This window comes from Vollenhovia emeryi, unplaced genomic scaffold (genome assembly GCF_000949405.1).
Source record: "Vollenhovia emeryi isolate VEMERY1.0 unplaced genomic scaffold, V.emery_V1.0 DF939169.1, whole genome shotgun sequence".
Taxonomy (NCBI): domain Eukaryota; kingdom Metazoa; phylum Arthropoda; class Insecta; order Hymenoptera; family Formicidae; genus Vollenhovia; species Vollenhovia emeryi.
The window spans coordinates 1,331,091-1,353,124 of NW_011967197.1; the positions used below are offsets into that span (position 1 = coordinate 1,331,091).

At 43.7% G+C, this 22,034-nt stretch overlaps 1 protein-coding gene across 4 annotated transcripts in view; it reads left to right on the forward strand.

The window, feature by feature from the left end:
• Positions 1-18,775, forward strand: part of LOC105564046 (lachesin-like) — a 302,292-nt gene extending 283,517 nt beyond the window's left edge. For 3 of the 4 annotated variants that reach the window (XM_012016137.1, XM_012016136.1, XM_012016139.1), the window contains 3 exons: positions 5,638-5,765; positions 15,868-16,036; positions 16,561-18,775. In XM_012016137.1, the coding sequence (XP_011871527.1) occupies positions 5,638-5,765; positions 15,868-16,036; positions 16,561-16,652 (389 nt within the window). In that variant the 3' untranslated portion in view covers positions 16,653-18,775. The remainder of the gene's footprint in view (positions 1-5,637; positions 5,766-15,867; positions 16,037-16,560) is intronic. The other variant, XM_012016138.1, reaches the window with a different exon arrangement.
• The last annotated feature ends 3,259 nt before the right edge of the window (positions 18,776-22,034 follow it).

The following is a 22,034-nucleotide window of genomic DNA, read 5'->3' on the forward strand; positions in this document are numbered from 1 at the left end:
TGATAATTGATTGTGATAGTAATATTTTTAGACTCATTCAACCTTGCAAATTTAATTTTATTATTAATCGGTTTATCTTATAAAAATGATAATTGATTGTGATAGTAATATTTTTAGACTCATTCAACTTTGCAAATTTAATTTTATTATTAATCGGTTTGTTTTACCGTTTCTCTAATCTGGACACAGGAAACAAAGTTGAAATTATGAAATTACACATCTCGGCATGTATCTTTTTTTCCGGAGACTGAAAAGCTGGAGGGCACTGCGAGAGAAGTTACCGAAGAGACGGTTGCGCGAATGACCAGACACAAAGATTCGTTCCGCAAATCAGATCAACCTTAGTTCGCTCGCCGTAGCGCGAGAAACAGATCTTCGTTTCTTATGACGCTTTTCACTCGCTTCGACCGCCGTGTCAAGCGTGGTCATTCGTTCTAGTCGGTCGCACGTTTCTCTATTTCGCCCGAAATCACTGTCTGTTTGCATCCAATTTCTGTATTCGGCAGACGCGTATACCATCGTGAGATCGAGTCGCCTAAATGCAATTTAACGTCTTGTCCAACGCGCACCCTCATCCGTCGTATTCGTAAAGCGAGAAGTATACCGTATCCCTTAAGTTCGGTACAGTTCAATCGCGCTTACAAAAGATCGATCTGAACCAGAATTCCAATCTGCATTGATTCACTCGATCCTTAAAACGTTCTTTCTGAAAAACATAGCTTGCCGTGAGTTTAGCATCGTCTAATGAGAAACTAATGTAATTTTGTATCGATATTTGTGTAACTGAAAAAAACCCGATTTCGAACGTTTGTACGAAAGTCCACTAAGCTCGATCGCGCGCTTGTTCGATAATTAATGAGAAAAGGAGAAACATGTAAATGTGTAAATTACATTCGGTTAAGTTTATTTCAAGTTCGCTTTGCTAGTCCGAGGCACATAAAGTGAATGCGACGAGAAAAGTACGGGATTGAATCGATGCAATGGACAGTGCGCCATTTGTTATCGCGTGTAGCGCGCGTTTTCCAAGACCGAGATGTAAACTGAACTGGATCGAACTGACCGGATGCAGTTTGCACCTTGCTGAAACCGCAACAGGAAGGAACGGGTATTCACGATTGTGCTTTATTTAGGTCAAGCATCGAGAGCGAGTGTATTCTACGCGCTCGACAAATACGGATTCTGAATGCGAAGCACTCGCACGACTGACGCGTGTATCGGCAACATACTCGATCGGATCGATCGATCGTAATAGGTAAATTGAGAGAGCGGATAAAGGTCTCACGGACTGCCGGGCATGATCCAACGTGCCTTAGAAATACACTGTTAAATGCAAGATGAAATTTTCGCGAGAATGAAAAACGTATTTATGTTAGGGAAAAAGAAGGTATCGGGAAGTGTTTGCTATTCCACTCGTAAATTGCTGTTTCTTTTATACAAAGCGATACAATTGAATTTGCTTCCCTGCTAATCTTTCGATCTATAACATCTTGTAGTAATTCAATTCATTATTCATGATATTACTAATTGCTTTTAATCAAATTCTGTCCTTCCTGTAGTAATTATTGAAGAGATCTTATAAGCTATCAATCGACACTTGTTATATATTCTCGTAGAAATTTTTCTAATTTTTAATAGTGCGACCTTCTCGCTGGTCATGTTCTCCTGATGCTTGTTCGACTTTGTGGGATGTAGATTTCGGAAATTGAAATTCTTGGAGTGCGAGTCGCGCTATCAAAATTGAAAAAGCATCGGGAGAACATGACCGGCGCGGTTGCACTATCAAAAATTCCAAGAATTTCATTGATACTCCCAAGAAATTATCGAAATTTTCTGTATCGGTTTTTGATAAATTTTTATTCAAAATTATTGCAATTTGTATCTTTGCTTTCTCAATTTTATACTTAAGATGTAGGCTAGAGGTGATTCTTTCTAATATATTATAATGTTCCTCCTGCTTTAGAATTCTATTCGCTTTTATGCATCAGAATTATAAAACGCTGTTACATTAACTCGGATCCAAAACGCGCCGGTTCCGAAAAGCGTCGCGGGAGAAGCAAGGACAAAATCGATTTCTCGAGACAATGCTCTCCGCGAATACTTCTTGAACGACGCTTCAAGACGTCCAACTTATCCTAGTTTACATTTTACTCCCGTCGTCTATCGACATCTTTTATTCATCTGAGCACCCGTGTCGCAAAATCGCGTGACAAACTTCTTTAATAAAGTTTCAAATGAGAGCGTTATGCGGGACATCACCTCCTGCTTCCTCCCCCTCCCTCCCTCCCTCTCTCTCTCTCTCTCTCTCTCTCTTCTTCTCGCGTATGCATTATACTATTATCAAAAAGGTTTTCACGAAATTTCAAGATATATTTCTGTTTGCGATAAATATGTAAACTTTTATATTTAATGCGGGACTGGACAATCGTATCGCATTCAGTTAATGGAAGAAAGAGGTCGATTTTAACTTTTACTATGGATTGTATCTGGATTGTGATATTATGTGAAAATTAATCGTAAACGACTTATAATTGTGTATCAGCAAGTACTGAAAAATCTGCTAAGGAGCATAAAGTGTCCGCGTCGACGGACGATGATCTCTGAACGCTCGATCTCTTGTCGAACTACTTGGGAAGAATACGATTACGGTTGGTTAGAGAAATGACGGTGCTTACGCTCCGACGTTACTAATTCCTTTGCGTTTATTTAAAACGAGGCCGAGGTCGTAACGAGTATGCAAGCGAATCGAGAGTTTCGAGAAGTTTTCATTGAAGGGCCTGACCGAGCTTCGGAGGTTCGCCGTCTGACGAGATCGACTTTCGTCCGCGGTTAACCGACATTAAAGCGTTTCGCGTACACTCGTGCTATCGACCGGTTCATAGGCGCCGCTTTTACTTCCCTCGCGATGGGCGATGTCGTCGACAGCAGGAGGCAAAAAATTGCAAGATTGAGAAAATGTGCGTACACACAGATGATTGAATTTACTCACCACGAAACGCGAACGTGAAGCGAAGCTTGCAGGGTGCAATGCGATGATCTTTCGGTATCCTGAAAATTATAATCAAGTAGTTGTAGTAACAATATTAATTGTAGAGAAATTAGTACAATTAGCAACACAAATTTAAACAGATATATGTGTCTAAAATAATTTATGGATTAATGAGATTGTACGAATAAAAATGTATGAAACGCATTTTTTACATTTTTCGCACAAAGAATATTACATTATTGCGCATTTGAACACTTGAGAATTTTAAAATAAATGGAAAGCATGTATTGGACATACGAGCTTAGAGGCGGAAAAATAAAAGGAACAAAGAGAATCATGGAGAAAAGGTAGGTGACAAGGACGCGAGATATAACGAAGTGCCGTAGACTTAAAAATAAACGTCGGATGGTTTTAAAGTCGAAATCCGGATTCAGCGAGAAATCCGAAAGGAAAAGCTCCGCAGCGCGAAGGAAAGAGAAAGCGCGAACGTGGAGACGGAGACGGAGGGAATGTCTCGGCGCCGTTAACCATTCGGAAGGGGTTAACCGTCGTGCCCGGGGTATCATCCGCCGCACAAAAGCCGTAAAGCACGCTGCCCGGTTATTTCGGTCAATCCTCGGAGAGGAGGAGGCCGCCCAGAAAATATTCACATCGATCTACCGGCTGACCTCTCTCTCTCCTCCCTATCTCTCCCCCATAACACACGCGCACATGCCCACCCTCGTGCGCGCATACACGCGCGCGTAGCGGGAACAGGCTCGTCGCCGCAGTAACAGATACCGGATACTCTCTATATGTGAAGCGCCTCAAAGTGCTCTTTCGAAGGCAGGCACAGAGGCAGGCCAGGTCAACCGCATCGCTCTTCGCTACCACAAAAGGACGCAAAACGGACCGTTCGCCCGTTCGTCTGTGCGTCCGTTCGTCCGAGCATGGACTATAAATACCCGGGCACGTCGACGTCCTCGGTATTTTTCGGCATTATTATAAATAAATTCTCGACGTGCGCGCGCGCAGCTTCGACCCGGCTCACCCCCCCGTGACGGACTGTTATCGCAGGGTGGTATAAAAGGGTGGCGGGCAGCCGATAGAGGAGACTTCCGGGGATAATTCCTGCCCGCCGGGATCACCGCGTGTAATTCTGCATAATTCTGCCGACAGATGCGAGCCCCCGATTCAACTTCCCATAACGATCTCGTTCTTGTGTGCGTCGATTCCCCTCCCCCCCCCCCCCAAAGCTGAGGGACAGGTCGCTGCTCTCGTCCTAAGCCACGACGGCCCAATCTTGTCGCTTCGATTTCCAAATTTGAATTTCGTATGTGAACTTTGACAGAAATTGGGCGACAGGTTTATTGCGTTCCCTCCCGATAGCGTGTGACAGAGATTGCGTGTCGGGTGTGCGAAAGTGTATATGTTGCGATTACATTACTTTGACGTTTAACTAAAAATATGAAAAGATATTTCGTGACTGCTACACGCATTTACGTATTTTTCATTTGAATATAAATTGTCAAACAATTATGTAAATTATAAAATAATATTGGCAATTTTGAGAGTGCGATGACAAGGGCGTTTACTTGGACAGAATGTTGTAGGCTATCAGAAAATAGACTTTGTTATCCAAACGCGACATTTATGGCGTTCTCTCTCGCGGAATATTCGAGATAAAAAGATATAGAGAGGATTAGCTTTGTTGTTTTTATAGTGCGCTGACGGTAATGAATGTTGCCTTTTCGTTTTGCAAACACGTACCTAGATGCTCTGCGGTGATACGAATAATAAGATTCAGTATTACGACGTTTTGCGTTAAAAGGCGGAGCTCATTCCTTATCCTGCTAGCGTCATTGTCCTTTTTATAAGCTAACGCGTGGCTGAAGAATCGCAAAAACAAGACGCGTCGAACCAGGGAGACATTTACATGAAAGAAACGTAAAATTCTGGGTCGCGACGGAATCTCATCTTTAAATCTTTAGATTTAATCCGGCGCGCGAGAGGCTAAGTTGCTTTCTGCGTCGGCATGGTAAACTGTCGCCCCGAAGCGCGACGTGACAAATATCCGTTATTTACATAAAGCGCACATAAAGTCATGAGACGCGCGATACGGATCCCGTATTCGGATTCTCAAGTTTAATGCGGAAGAAAGTCGAGGGAGCGCGCGTCTTCATCCCGCGATACACTCGCGAAGAAGGCTCGGTCGAGGCACCGAGAAATCATAACGTATCGCTGGCAAGTGTTCCGCGATAACTGTCTGACATTTGCATGAAATAAGGATTCCAAGCGCAGACGTAATTCCGTACTCGGATTCGTGAATTTAATCCGGGCAAGAGTTACGCGCCCTCGTTTGCCGAGGAAGAGACGTACGACGACGTAGGGAGAAAAACACGAAATATTTCTTCCCCTTACACCCGTGTAATGTAATATTTAATTACACGACCGTAACTTATTACGGCACCTAACTGTTCCCTTCCGCCGGCAAAATGGTCCTGATAATAAGTCACCCTTACATGTGTACAGTCTGTACCTACAAAGTTTCCAAGAGTCCTCTCGCTGCCGTCAGGCACAGATATTCATCTCGCGATAGCCTACGGTAGATCGGATGCAACAAAAGTTGGTCGTATTTTTACTTAAAAAAAAATCACATTTTCACTTTTCAGAGCCAAAAACCGAGATTCTGGGCGCGCCAGAGTTGTTCATCAATCGAGGTAGCACCATCAATCTCACGTGCGTCGTCCTGCAGAGTCCAGAGCCACCCGCCTACATTTTCTGGAATCACAACGATGCGGTGAGTTCGATCCTTCCACTTTCGACCCGTTATTATTCCCTCATTTCTACAACAGTCCCCCTCTGTACTACGCTATGAGGACCGACATTTGGGAAACGTCCCGAGCTTAAGCGCGCCGAGTTTACACGCAACGAATAACGCGCAGACGACGCTGCAATATCGCACGATTAGCGAGACCTAGATTTATTACTGACGCGCGCGATTCTGGCCAACGTTGACTTTGCGCACGGATAATTAATGATGATCCTACTTCCCGAGATATATTCTAATATCACGGAAGGCAACGCGCGTCGAATAAGTTTCCGCCTCGCCGCCGCGAGACCAAGTTTCCGCGAGATGAAATTTTCAGCGCCGGCTGAAACTTCCGTCTTTCTTCGTTATGTTTATTGCGTACACAGTTGTTCGAGATTATTATTGTCGCTGCTGCTGTCGTTATTATTACATTCCAGAAATTTTTCTGTCATTAACTTTCTACGACTGTCCGAAATATATGTACATACAATGTCCTAATGGTTTACGTTTACGTAAGAGTTTCATTTTCTCCTTTAATTGACATAATCTGTCGTAACTCTACAGACTTTTTAATTAAGAGAAAATTTCTTTATTAAAGAGATGGTTATTTTATTAACAATGTCAAGCAAAAATGTAATGTAATGTCTGTATAAAGTAGGAGGGATTTTTTTTATACGACCAAAAGTAGTAGTGAGGAGACATTTTGAAATCAATTATAAAAGCTTCAATAGCAAAGCTCTTTCGGAAAAAAATTATTATTTCGCTTTTTTGGATCCGTATAATTTCGAAAACCGATGACAATAGCAGAGATTCCTTTCGGAGATGAAAATCTGATCTTCGCAAATTTCGCCACGAGGCGTAGCAGCGAAGAGATACGTGATAAATGGCCGTACAGGCGTTGGCGAAGGTCGTCCCTAATTAGGTACTTCGCCTAGAACTCCGGGAAGTCGAACAGTTCCGATTAGAGCACTGATAGGGGACGGTAGGCGTACTTAACCACCTGCTGTCATACAAGAATGTTGAGCGGCTTGAAATGTTTCCGTAGCTAAGAATTAATCGGGCGGTATTTGCATCTTTCGAGACGAGACACTCTTCTCTCGATGTAACTCCGACTGAAATATTATTGCCACAATCTCGACCGTCAAATAGGAAGGTAAAGAGCAATATTTGCCCCCGTTCCCGACAAGAGTACACGCAGAGTGTTACATGTTTGCGCGGGTATTTATTATAATTAATATATCGCACAGGTCGCGCGCGCGCGCGTATGGTTAAGCCAACCAAATATATGTTCTAAAAACTCGAGAGTTTAAGCTCTTAAAATATGCTGTACGTAGATATGCAAATATTCTTCTAAAAACTTTCCTTTTACCTTTTTCCTTTACGAAGAAATTTTAATTTTTCTATACAAATTAATTAAGTATTAGTGACATAAAAACTAGTAAAAATTAACTATCTGACTATAAAATTGAAAAGCAATGTCGTTACCTTCCTATTCTAATATCTGTTCGTAATGAAATCTCTTATCACCGTCTCTGTTGATATACTCGAGCTTGGGATTTTCACGGCATATCTTCTCAACTAGTTTCCAGTACGATAACAGAGTTTTTCTGGCAGACGAATTAAGTATGTGCGCGCGCACAAAGGAGGATCATAAAACATTCCGACGGTGGTGGCAGCGACTGTTTGCGAACGGCTGACCGGCCAATAAATTTTGATAATGTCCTGGTTGGCTGGCCCGCCGCTAAATCGTGAGAGTCGCGGCAAAATTGGTAACGGCACTCAGGAGGTTCCATTAGGCGCATTAAGCTCTGACCGAGAGCTTTGGGACTCGCCTGGGTACGTAGAAACAACGCTCGCTCGCGAACCTTAAAGAGGACTCCGTCGTGCGTGACTAACGCGTGCAGTGCCACGAAGGGTTCTGGACCGTAAATGAGCCGAGAGGGACTCCCTAATTCCTCGGGATATCATTCCGTCAGTCCCTTCGTCCTTTCTCTCGTGCGAGCTGCCACGCCGTGGAAGATATTGATAATACCCCTGTGCGATTAGCGAGACCCAGATTTTAGCAGCGTCGCGTAAGGCGAGGTAACGTTGACTTCGTGCATAGATAATTACCACGATAATCTTGTTTCCCGGAATATTTCCTACCGATGTATTCTCGCAGAAACAGCGCTTCGTACACGGCATCGTGTATAGCCACTTATTATCTTAATAAGGATATCGAATGTGCTAAAACAAGTTTTGGAAGCGCTCTTATGTCGCTTCCCCCCCCCCCCTCTAATATTATTATCATTGTCTTTCAAATGGCCTTACGAAAATCTTTTTACGAGTATATTCCCGTTTTATCTCGACTACTTTTCACTTTGCACTCGGAGGATTACGCGTGTGGATTTCCGCGAAAGCTCACTTAGTCCGGGCCAGGGTGCATCTCTGGATGATCCTCTTTAAATATTTCGTCAGCGCTTCCGATACTTTTGGCAAAGAGACCTCGTGAAAGATTGCACGAATTCGCATGGGACCGATTAAAAGACCAGGCGAAATAACCGCGCTACTCACAGCCATAATCGCTCATAATCATTCATGCGCTCATACAGAGGATGCCGCGATGGCCCTCGGATACGCGATAAACCCAGTCGCTACGATCGATAAGAAACGGGAGGAACAACCCTTAGGAATTGTCTCGGGGGAACTGACTGAAATTCTGCTCCGATAATAAAGTCGCCCCGATCGATCCACCGCGACGCGAAACATTTTCCGGCCGCAAGGAATCCAGCGGAGCCACCCGGGCGCGTTTGCTTTCACGCTCCGATACACCTTATCCCTTTGATTTTGATTGAATTTCATGCCCGCGTTTGTTGCGACGACCACACCCCGAAGCAACGTGCCGTCACTTATAGATGCGCGACGAACGATACGATATTGAAATATATCTTAAAGATCTTCCGAGTGTCTTGAAACGCGGTGATATTTTGATACGTGCTGATAACCAGCAAAGAAAATATTTCCTTTCGTAAAAGGAGCAAAGAGAAATTAACTATTTCGTTGAAATCTGATACATTTGCGATATATGACTTCCTAATTAGCACTAATAACGCTTAATTATTATCAATAGTGCATTTACAGTCGTATCAGTCGAGAGACAAGTGATTCATCACAAAGAAATTCTATTATGAAATAGTTAAACAGAATAATATATCTCGTCTTATTTATATGTCGATCATGGAAGGCTGCCAAAAAGAAAGGAGAGTGAGGAACCGATGTCGCTGCCAAATCGATTTCCGCGGTATTGCGAGGACAGGAATGAAAGCATGTTTTGCAGATCTGTGGTTGCCGTTCGTCGGATAAATGGGAACTCGTGTTGGAAGCGCGAGTGTATTAAAATGTCCGTGAACGAATCGCAATTATAATGTTGCACCAATATGGCACGGGTCGCAGCTCGTCTAGACTTTCTTCCTCTCGCGATCTCGAGGGTAGCGTGACTTTCGGTGGGTGTAACTTTCGACAATTCCATTGTCGTACGTGTCGAGCCTTCGATCTGCGAAAAGGCGTAACCCGCGTGTCTGGACGCGAGAGATTACCCGATACCGTCCAAACAGAACCGTAACGCGTGCAAGACAAACAACAATAGATTTATGTACACTCGTAAAACCGGCTCATTTTCTGTCCATCCGCAGCCATTCGCCGACACACAACATGTGGGCGCCTTATCTTCGCGCAAACACATCCGAATCGGATGTGTAATCTTTATTTCGTTTGCTCATGTCCGAAATGAGATTATCCCTTTGCGCGGATAAGCGCCGGTCACTTTTATTCACGGCCGTTTGTATGCCTGTTACAATTTCACTGTCGAATGCCGGCGAAGAGGTAGTCGCGAGAACAAGTCGTGAAAAGAATACACTCGTGTTATGTTCGTGCAGTGATACGCGTCTCTAACGAAATATTTTTATTGGAGAGTTGTTTATTATACGTAGCCGTTGCCGTGTGTCATAAACATCCGCGCGCCTAGCAACGCCAATCGCGGGTCGGCCGCGTCTCGCCGTGCGTTTGAATTGACCGATAGGCCGGGCTAAGGCAGCAATTTTTACTAATTAATAACTCGTTAACTATTGCGAAAATTGCAAAATGGTACAGGACTTTTCGACTCAGTCTAGTCCGCTCTGTCCGTAAATAAGAGGTGAGGCGGGTATTACATAGCACCCTGTATAATATGGATATGAAGGAAAGACATCATCTTAGGAAATGTTGAGTGAATCGAGTCATATCACGTTTATTATTAACGCTGGATCGACAGCCTAACTAATTAGATTATTTAAACGAAGGCTGTTCTCGGTATAATCTATGGCACAGAGAATAAGAGTTTCGATAAAGGAAAAATTGGAAGTTTTCTCAGTTTTCCTCGCGGAAAATAACATCGGTAGACTGACACTAATTATACAGGAACCCCGATTACGTAGCTTCAAACAGTCTCTGTGAGAAATCGAGAGACTATTCTGCCCAGTCGACAGATGAACTTATTATTTCAACGCGGACGTGAAGCGTCGGGCATAAAATTTGAATAAATGAAAGAATAATACGCGTTGGTGACCTTATTTGTGTGGCAGTGTGTGCGGTCCTGCTTTCCAATAAATCTTTATTCGACCTCATATGAGGACACGTATTTTACGACATATGCTGTCATCATTAGACTGCTACAATATTAACATTATTATTATATTACGAAGCACAATAACAGAGATTACAATGAGACAATTAATGATAAGATTTCTCTGAAATTTCTGTCCCTCGTTGTACGCGACGAGTACTTAAATAGATAAGATTTTACTCCTCGGAGTACTTGGCGGAAATAAGACGGCACAATTTTCCAGCATAAGGAAACCCAAAGTGAAATTAGGGAAAGGGATAAGCGTCGAGTGTGTTGCGAGCCAAATACGGACTCGTGTAATTTTCCGAGATGCGGGCGAAACGAACGCGAGCACAGAAGCGTATCTTCGGGGGTGCTGAAAAGTATCTGCCGTACCCGATAGAGAATCCTGCTGTTGCCCAACGAATATCGAATGACGCGCCTAACCGGATGGAACGATCCAGGCTGCATTTGATTAAACGGGACGTTTGGTCGGTCGGCAGTGAAACTCGCGTCACTTCGGGCGCGGTATTGAATATATCCCACGGTAAACACGTCAGGATCCCAGGGATACAGCAACGGCATTACGATACCATACTGTAGAATATGGTGTGTCGGTCGCATCGCTTTTCGGAAACATTTCACATTTGCCGCGCCCGACGTGCAGCTGGATGCTCGCCACCTCGAGAAACAACGAAATCCTGAAATAACAGCCGATTTCCACGTAACAACTGGCAACTTTATTCTTCGGCGTACGAGAGGCGCGGCTGGGCGGTGTGAAGAAAATTCGCCCGAGAGGGCTCCGGATTGAAGGTTGAATTTATCTAAGCAAACGAAATGGTAAATGGTGACGTAAGGAACGACGAGGAAGTAAATAAGAAACGACGGATGTCGCCAAGTGAAATATCGATGAAGGATAAATGTTGAATGAATCATAATTTAACTTACAAAACTTAATTACTGTAAATTATCAGATTTAATTCTTATCTGATTGTCGAGAGACAATTCAAAATAATCAGAGAGACAAAACTGGTTATGATGTATTATGTAACACCAAGTAAAGCGCAGCTATAACTAAAAAGGAATTATGCAAAGCACATTCAATCTAGTTGGATAAATCAGTAAAAAATTCGAAAAACGATCGTATCTTTTTAAAGCAGTGTAAAAACGGCAGTTACAGTAATATGCGAGCTGGCGTCGTTTCGTTTCGTACACTCGTGCAATATCTGCAAACGACATCGCCGTATTGTAATTTTGCTTAATCCATTCGTATTTTATATGCAGAAATATATATTTAAATTTATATAATCTGCCTACGATGTCAATCGATTTATTAATGTATTAGCAAATTAATATTTCGTGCAAATTCATTAAAAACTCATACGTTGCGCAATATGCGGCTACGAGTGTAATATGACTAGTGCATTCAACCGCTTTGTTAATAATTTCAATACGTTTTCAGCAATCACGCGACAATAATCTGCGTTACTCGACAAAGCAATTGATTTTGTCCTTTGCAATTTTCTACCACGTGGTATACAAGCGATAAGAACTAACGGCAGCGAAAATAGACTATTAAAAACGACCAAATTTGATAAATGATGGGAGAAAAGGAGGAAGAGTATACGAACGAACGTCAGGGTGGAAGGATGAAAATATGGCGTGATAGCGGAGTGCAGAATGGAGAGGGTGCCGTTATCAGAATGCGCGAGCGAAGACTGATAAGATAAACCGTACTAAACCGTAAAGAAGGAAGGGAGGAAAATTATACCAACGCGGACCATTGAGCCCAAGATGTTCCGTTGGAACCGACCGGTAATTCCATGGAACACCGGATTTCCAGTAAAAGAGTCTAATGAGGTTGACGAAACCACCCTCATCTCCACGTGCCTTTATATGCCTATCCTATCGTACAAATTCCCGCATGCGTCTTTAAAATTCGAAAGAATTACAGGTTTTAACGTGTAGGTACATTGAAATTATTTGACCCGTTAAGCTGCGCTCTTTTACTGCTGATAGTATTAAATAAAGTGCGATAACGAATTTGTAGATTGGCTTAAGCCCCAGAGCCAGTTAACAATTTTGAGTGTTTGTCAGAATTCCTGGCAATATAAATTAATCTTTTACATGTCGGGATTCTTTAATAAATCCCTTAAATAAATAAATAAGTGTGCATTACATTTTTCTTGCGTTTGATTCAATATTGATAAAAATATTAGAGAGTTACGATTGTAATGTTATCGTATTAATCTTGTTTGATGTAGTTTTATGAATTTTGAATAATTAAAAATATGTGTTAACACATTATAATCCATTAATATAATAATTTAAAATCACACAAAATATAATTGTCAGGGACAAAAAGAGAAGAATATTATAATAAACGTTTTGTGACTGACAGAACAAAAAATATTCAATTTAAATGTAACGTTCATTTATTCCAAATCGATTTACAGTCACGAGAGTTAATCGGTGAGTAATTGGTCGCTGTTTTAATTCAATCGTCAATGCAGAGTCAGCACTTTATACGATTAATGAACTGAAAATTGGATATTATTTATCCATCCTGATGATCGAGTAGAATTAAATAAAAATCAATTTAATTCGAAACATCGCTCGCCCGAGTAATTACAAGAACGTCGTTTACAATAATAATTCGCGCGTATCGCGGACGTGAGTAACGTAGAAAATGGCAACGCAGACACATTAAACTTTCAATGCATATGTTCATATATCGGAAAATATTTAGAGCGATCATGCTCGATTTATCGTTCATGTTATAAGAATGCACAAACTTGCTACATCGGGTGCATCGTAAAAGTTTAACGAATTTCTGAAACGTAAGTTTACGTTTGTGTTACGTAAGTTTCAGAAATGCAACTTTGTCGGCGTTGTTTAATTTTGTGCTTGTGCACGGGCAGGAGGAGGACGAACGCCGTTCGAAACATTAATTTGCGAGTTACCAGCGGGTTGTAAAAACCCCACGTCGAGCCCCGTTTCGTATAGGATAAGGAAAGTTCAGCTCTCAGGAGCGGCAGAAGAGCGTGGATGCACGTGTTTGGGTGCGCCGGCATTATTGCGTCTCGTATATGGCCGGATTAACTATGGACTTTCGAACGAAAGTTTCGCATATTATTCTGCGTTAGACCGCAACGCGCGGTTTAGATAACGGAACGGAAGGAAGCAGCGCGGCGCTTATCAGACTCGCGGCGGCTAACTTTCGTTCGATTAATCGGACGCTTTGAGACCATGGGGCGACAGGGATAAACAGCTTGGCGACCGACATATATTCTTATCCCCCGGAATTCGATACCGCTCAGCGAATTCAGCAATCCGGAAAGATTAAATTTTCTCGAGTACAGCTTATATTTGCAGACTTAATGAAAGAAACTTGGGGGAAAAAAAGCGTTTCGTTCTCAGAACGAAGCGGTTACGCTTTGCGTGCAACCATTTACATTCTGCCCGTTTACGAATAAAAGATATCTCAGCGTGCAATATAATATTAGAAACCTGTGCGTCCAAGTAAACAACTGTAACGAGACTCTCTTTAATAAATAACTCTTTTATTCTACATTAATTAATACATGCACTAAAGTACTATAATTATTTATTTTAATTCTGTTATTTATAACAGTTTTTAAGTCTTTTATTTATTCTATTATAAAGAAAATATCGTGCTGTAGCAAAATTTCTGAATTTTGAATGAAAAAACTGCGGTGAAAATAAAAATTGAATTTAATAATTAGTCACAGTTATGTTAATGGGTGTCTATTGCTTCAGCACGAGCGCTTGATGTTGAGCGCAATAATCTGCAATTATTATTACAACCTGACTACTATACCGTCTACTCTTAGATGCAACCCTCAATTATTTGCGACGTAATCATTGCTGGCACGTGTACAACACTGACACCGGAGGGCAGTATGTTTTTTCACAACTCTGCTAACACCTCAATAGTAAAAAATCTCGGTAGCCGATATTACAACCAGCGTTGCGTTTTTATTTCTAATTATTTTGATAAATTTGCGGTTATAAATTCTCTTTTCATGTAATTTAGAAAACTGTCGTTGAAAAGGGTTGTCTTTAGTAACCGAAACGTCTGATGTTTATTAAATTAATCGATATTAAACGTTGAAAAAAACAAACTGGTGTGGTTCTTGCTCATTTCCATCTAGGTGAAAACACATTTAAATATCGTATGAAAGTGAGGAAATTTGACAAAGGCTCTTATCTTAACTCACTATTGTTAATAATTATTGATCGTTCGTTCGATCTTTTTTTTTTCTTTCATCAAGATAATCCCGAGAGAACATGACGTCCGAATTTTTTAACACCGAAACATAGCCAAGAAGCAAATATCCAACAACATGTTGTCAAGGATGCTCTACGATTCTCAATCCCTTAAGAAGGCTTACGTGCCTCTCAGACGGAGGCACACTGTCGCAAGGTTCCGGCTGCGGATTATTTATTTAAAAATCCTTTTCGACTTTCGCGACGTTCTCCGCTCTTTATTCCTTTCATTCGCGTGTACCGAATGTTAGATTCTGCCAACCTTGCGTTAAAGCGACACTCGTGAGCGTTGTCAAGTGGAACAGACGTAGGATAAACACGACGTTCGTCGGGATCTTGAGACGAGTATACTACTAGCATTTGGACATCGCATCCAATTTTCCAGTATAAATGCACGGGCTTAAATAACTATTGTGAAATATTTTATCCCAAATATTTTTTGGCGTGCAGGAAAGATTAATCTTTTAAACAGCGAAATATTACATAAAACAAATTTTACTATATATTTTTATATTCACTAAAAATATACGTTAAAATATGAAGTTTATCTTTTATAATAAAGGAAATGTGTCTCGTTTTACTTTGGCAGCGAGGTATTGCGGAGATTAGTTTTTTTTCATTTTCCTCAATCTCCTATGCACGGGAAGATAAAAATATATGCTTATATTTCAAGAAAATTGACGCATTTGCCAATAACTCGAGGGGATAATTAAAAATGATAGAAAGCTAAACAACAAATAAAGGTCTCCGCCACGGAAAATTATTCGTACCCGGAATAATATTTATCTTGGAAAATATCCTCGGGGCATAAGTCGCCGGCGAAGCAATTTGCACCGAGCGTCGGGGCGAGCCTTGCTCGTATCACCGGATGTCCCGGGATACCGTACTTTACAACCTCTTCCCGATCGTCGATCTTGTAGTAGAACGCGCTAAGAATTCTCGTTAAGGGAGGGAAGCCTCGTATTTTTTTCACCCTCGTCCGCGACCCGAAAGGGAGTCCTACGGCGGACTTATCTCTGCGCCTGTCGTCCTCATAGCCAATACCCACCGGGACTGCCCAATAAAAACTGTATCCGGCACTGGCTAGCTGGTTTCTCATTCGCTTCCATCCTCACCGCGACTCCTCGCCCGAGCGGCGAAACGTCACCTTGTCTCAGGACGATCGCCCGATCTCTGTTCCAGATAATCAGCTACGACTCGAGCAGAGGCGGCGTCTCCGTGGTCACGGAAAAGGGTGACAGCACGACGAGTTTCCTCCTGGTGCAAGAAGCGAAACCGTCGGACTCGGGACGGTACACTTGTAACCCCAGTAATGCTCAACCGAAATCGATCACCGTGCACGTACTCAACGGTGAGTAATCGATGATACGGGGACGATGCGCGCCGGCTTCTTGCCAGCCCGTGATTAACAACGATCGTGCGACAACATACAAAATACGGCGGAATACTCAATAATATCGGAAGCGTCAACGAATCTTGTGCAAATTTTATACAGGATACCAGAGTTTCACTAAGAAATCTTTTGTCCCCTAAATCTTGCATTTGATCAATTTTTCATTTTTCACATTGAATAACTCCCGCAACTATCGCCGATTATTGACGTAAGCACGATTTTTCGTGACTTATCTTTAATATACGATTAATATCCGATAGCTCTAAGGTTGTGTTTCCGGCGACTCGTCTGAAATTGGCAAATTCCCTTTTTGAGAATGCATCTCGTCAAGGAGAAACCGCGCCAATTACGGGAAATAATTAGCTAAATTGCATTCCATTTGGACCGGGCAACAAAAAGAGCAATGAGAAGGAGGGGGAAACGGGGCGGGAGCGAGAATGCCGCGGGTCTTCAGAAAATTTAAGTGTTGCCCTCTGTTTCAGGAGAGTATCCCGCGGCAATGCAGCACGGCGGTCAGGCCAAGCAACCAAGGCTGTACTCCCTTCTGCTCTGCCTGTGTCTGCTACTTTACTAATTGCTCCATTCCATCGCGCATTCTCGAAGGGAGAAATCGGAAGGCACTTTCGAGCGAAGAAAAAGAGAGAGAGAGAAAATGAATGAATGAATGAATGAGAGTGTGTAAGAAAGAGAGAGAGAGAGAGAGAAGAACCCAGAGAGAAAGAGAGAGGTATTTCCGTCGCGAGTTGCGCGAACATTGCTCAGGTGTCATGGAAGCTGCGGCGAGATACGTGCGACGATGTGCATCCGACGGGGACGCTTTTGACTGTGCACCGGAACGATGAACTCTTTCGCAACGACGCGCCGTTTGTCGATGCAACCGAGCGACGAGGACGTGTCAGGAAGGTCAGCGCGACGGCCGCAGGACGGTGCTTTTAGCGGTGTGACCGCGCGCGCGATTCGCGATTCGGTACTGCGGATATACGATATAACAGACATAAAAGGAACACACGACGAAATTTCGTAACGTAATAACCGTCGATCAACGATCGGTTTCGTCAACGGCATCGTTCGTTCGTGAATAAAGTCGCAAACTTGACGCTGTCGATCGAGGACACACGAGCGAGTGCGCGATTGTAGGGCGAGGCGTAACTCCGCGTGTTGATGAGACTGAACAAAGCGCGATTGAAATGACGATATTCAAGATGTCGCCGAAATCACGTGTCTTCGCATCGTTTCATGAGCTTTATTTAAACGTTCCGACGATCGGTTCTTAATTGAAAGTTCTCCTCGAACTCTTGGAAGCATCGGAACGTAACTCATTCGCTTTAACTCATTTATATTTCGCCCGAGATGCTCGAATTCCGATCATTCGCAACTTAGAGAAAGAGACCCTCGAAACAATCGACCCTCTTTTCGGTACGACTGCAAATACTTCCGGCTTGAGAGGAAAACGTGAGTCTTCTGGGACATCTTGTACACAAGACAAGGCAGCGAGAGGTGGAAAGGGCGAACGTGTAGCGTGTTGAGAGGCGAGGAGCGGTTGAGTTGAGGCGAACAGCGGAGGAGAGGGTGAACGTCGCCAGTGCTCGTCTTTCTCTCCGCGATTAATTCGAATAGAGTCAAAGCGTCTGCCGACTCGTGGACTTTCAGCTGGCAAGGCTGACGGCGAGTGCATCGAGGACGACAGAACGAATCGTTGCCATGCAACCGCGGCTTTGACCGTGTATACACTTCGGAATCCACGCCTGTGTGACCATCGGTCACCACACCGGTGTACATCTCTGTGTGCACCGCGATACACCGATTCTTCCCGGGCGGCGTGCACAAGGAACCTTTTGTCGATCCTCCAGTCTCGTGTTCCAATATTGACGCCGCATTTCCGGCCATTGGCGAGGAGCGAAATCTCGAATTTCTACGCCGAGATCGGAAGGTATTGCGGAGGCGATTACCGCGTAATCGGATCGCTCATCTCGGCTCTTTTCTTATCGCTTTTCTTTCCTTCCGCGCGGCATCTCGAAATCAATTAGCGGGCGATAAAAGCCTGTACCGCACGCGATTATCGATCGCGATGGCGGATTTTCTTGGATTTATCTCGACTAAACGCGATCGCGCAACTTCACAATCGGGGGAACGTCGTTCGGAGCTAAAGCGGCGCAATTAGCTTACGCGAAATAGAAATTGCGCGTTATGAGATTCCACGGTAATTACGCTTCTGTTACCTCAAAAGATGCGCAGACAAAGCGGCATTCGCCGTGTACAATGATATTTGCATTAAATTCAATCGCGTTATTTGACGCGTTTCAAAAATTCTTTTTTCAGGAAGAAACATTCGCGCGATAAACAGCCAGATCTTTCGAGAAATATTAATATCGATAGAGCAACAATCGGCGGCGATAGTTTTCGAGCAACGTGCAAGTGAAATTCGTCATCCGCTCACAAGATTTCGATCGTGTCATAAAGCAAATTCATTTTCGCAAATGCATTTCTTTCCGCCGGAATTAATAGAAATAAAACAGTATGCGCGGAGCGCGTCGGATGAAAATATTTTACAGCACGGGATTAAAATGAAATCCTCTTAATTAATTCAAATATGCAGAATCTTTCCTTCTCCATGTATGTATTTGCATTGTTTACGCAATCCCATAAGTACGGGCCCGTCCGTGTTGATAAAAAAAGAATAAAAAGAATCGCGAGATATCAAGTGAATTTATTCTCCTACTTCTCGAGAGAGCATTTCCGTAGAAGGCGGAGGATAATGAAGAAAAGTCGGTCATGCGTGCAATCCGTACTCGTATATAGCGTGCACGCGAGCGCAAGAATGGCGTACGCGGTGAGGGTAGCAACGGGAGAACGCATCGTCCTAATCGATCAAGCGCGCGCGCGAAAGATGCGAGATGCGTCCGATTCAATTAGCTCTCGCAATTTTCTTTTTTTCCAAACAGCCGTCTATTTGTCTTTACGAGTGGCACGGGGAGCTTCGAGTACAATATTGAATTTCTGCGCGACGCCCTCAGCGTGACTCATAATTCTCACCCGCGCTATTGCTGTCCCATTTGTTTCTTACATTGCACGTCTCTCTTACATTTCGCCTGCCTCTCGCCGGAACACGTAAAGGTCATTACGGAAGGACTCGTCTCTCGTTAACTTTCTTTCAACCTCTCGTCCTTGAATCGCCGTTAAATACCGCGGTGAAATTCGCATAATTTTTCCCACTCGAGCGCATGTATTCGAAGCTGCTCTGTGAAAGGCTCGAAAAATGCTGCAAAAGTCAACTTGATGAATTTATTTACACACGCTTGTTAAAGTACCCTCGTTTAACGACGAATCTTATTGAAAGGCAGCCTCGAATTTTCTATAATTCTTCGGTTCGATCAATCTCTTGAACGGAAATCAGACGATGCGACATTTAGATATTTCTCGTCTACCGACTACGACCGATCGGGATGCGCGCGAATAGCTATTATGGTCTTGGACCGATTTAAAATACATTTAGGAACTGGTAAACGACTTCTTGTTCGGGACGGCGCATAATTCAGTACGACCGCGTTTCGCTACCACGTCGACGACGTTCGGGTTCGTAACTATTAATAAAAGTTGGAGCTGTCGCGAGCGCGAACGGGAGTAAATGGTAGCAGAAAATATGAATAATGAATGGATAAAAAATGCGGGCAAACGGGCTTCGGGCCCCCGAGAACGCGTGTGCGTGCGCGTGAGCGCGCAAGACGAACAATATCCGGCATCCGCAGCGGAAGAACGTGATTAAAAAAGTTTTCAACGACCGAGTAATACAATGGCTCGACCACGCGTAAGAACGCCTCTTGTCGTCGCCGTCGACCGGATAATCAAGTCTCCTGTCTCCAGCCCCTTACTTGCCGCGTAAAAAGATAGCGACCCTCGGCCGGAGGTGGACGTTTAGTGGACCCTTCCTCCGTTGTCTCCTATCCGCGGCCGGTCGCCTCTCCATTCTTCCCGCTGGCCGGAAAATCAGGCGGTTACCGGACTGCGGCGGGAGAAAAAAGAGTGCGAGGGTGGGACGTACGAGTCGGAGAAGAGAGGTAGACGACACTCGCCGATCCGCCTTCATTTATCAAGTTAAAGGCGAGGTACGTCGCATAATGTCGGCGGCGAGGTTCTCCAAGCGGACGCGATGTACGCTCGGCTTCGTACTCTGTACGCTCTCGCGCGTGTACGAGCACTGGGTTAACGCGCCGGAGAACATCGATCGAGGGCACTAATTCGACGTTTCATACGACGGAAAGACGTCATCCTGCGTGTACGCTAACGTATCTCGAGATACGCGGACTCTGCTTTTCCACGTCTTTAACTCGAGCGCGTTTAATTTCATTGTATCGCGCAATTAACCATTCTTTGTACAAATGGCCATAAATCGGCGATAAAAGAAACTTGGGTTAAAAATTTATAGACTCTTCGTGCATAGCGAACGTACGATAAAAGCCACACCGTGGCGTGGCTTTTAGTAAAAAGGGTTAAGCATCGCGCAGGGGGCTTTCCGCGAGTTTTCTTTCGCGAAGGATCCGGCTGATTTATGTACGAACGTGATTTCGAGACATTGTAATAATTCAAGATCGCTAGCCGGCTGTACCTGCGTCGAGCAGTATTCCTCGATACACATTTTCAATCGTGGACGGGGGGGGGAGGGAAATAGAAAGCCTCGGGAGTGAACATAGCGCTGCGCAATACCGAAGGTTCCGAGGTGCATGCAACGCGTGCCTATCGTCGTTTCTTGGTATTTCCATCCACTTTTATTCTTTACTATAATAGCATCCGACATGAGAATGCCGTTCGTGACCGGCAAACGAGACTCTCTATATGCTCGCGCTCGGTCGGACGTGCTCGTTTTTCCTCTCGTTTCGCTTTTCCGGGACGTCCGCAGCTCCGCGTACGTGCAGCCGGCTTTAATTAAAAATGAGCGGCACTTTTTCTCATATTACGTCAACGGGGTAAATGTTATTGTTTCATTTCTGATTGTTACTTCGCCGACTGCCTTTATACGAATTGTTCATACGTAATCGTGTTTCTATTCGAATGGACGAGACAATCAGAAAAATATGATCAACGTCAAACGTTATCTTCAAAGAATGCCGTGCAAACGATTGCATAAAACTCGAACGAAAAAGCAAACAGATTTTGTTCGAACATCTGCTTTTCGAATCAAAGAAAGGGTAATTTTCAGTCATTCTATCAAATTCTTTGACAGAGACGAGAAAGAATTTGTCTACTATAATTTCATCGGCACGAACCAAAGGGGTAAATGGTCAATTAGCTTCTTTTTTTTAATATGCGCGAGAACAAAAATACGCGAATCGAAGAAAGGTTAATACGCGTATTTTCCCGTGTGTTGTTGGCATCTTACATCGTAAACGTAATAATAAACGCGCCGTCAAGTGAATAGACGCAGAAGAGCGGAATCTTGAGACTTAATCTGCCACTCGAGTCAATTTACATCGCCAGTTATGTTAGATACTTACGATCCGCGAAGTACATCGTCCGACAACCACCTCTCCGAAGAGCGCGCCACTCATTAAGGCACAAAACTAAACGTCGGTATAATTTCCGACTCCGGTTACAAGCGCAGCAGCGAGGTCGTTACCGTCGCGAATTAGAGTCGCGTTACAAAGTCGACGTAGCAAACTCAGTCGGCGAACGACGTCGTAGCGCGTTTCCCGAACGGAACATTGGCCGAAAACGGTACCGAGTCGGGTATGTCGGGTATGTCGGGTCGGGAACGAAAGGACGTCTGTCCAGAGAGAGATAAGAGGACCCTCGTCCCGCTCCCTCATATCGCAAGTCCATTTCTGGATCGCTCACAAAAGCTCCTTTATCGCGACGAAAGTAATTCGACGAGATTTCCTCCAGAGGGAAAAAATGTCACTTTTGAAAATGCCATTGTACCGTGTTTTCTACGATCTAGACAGAAGCTGTATTTACGAGCGCG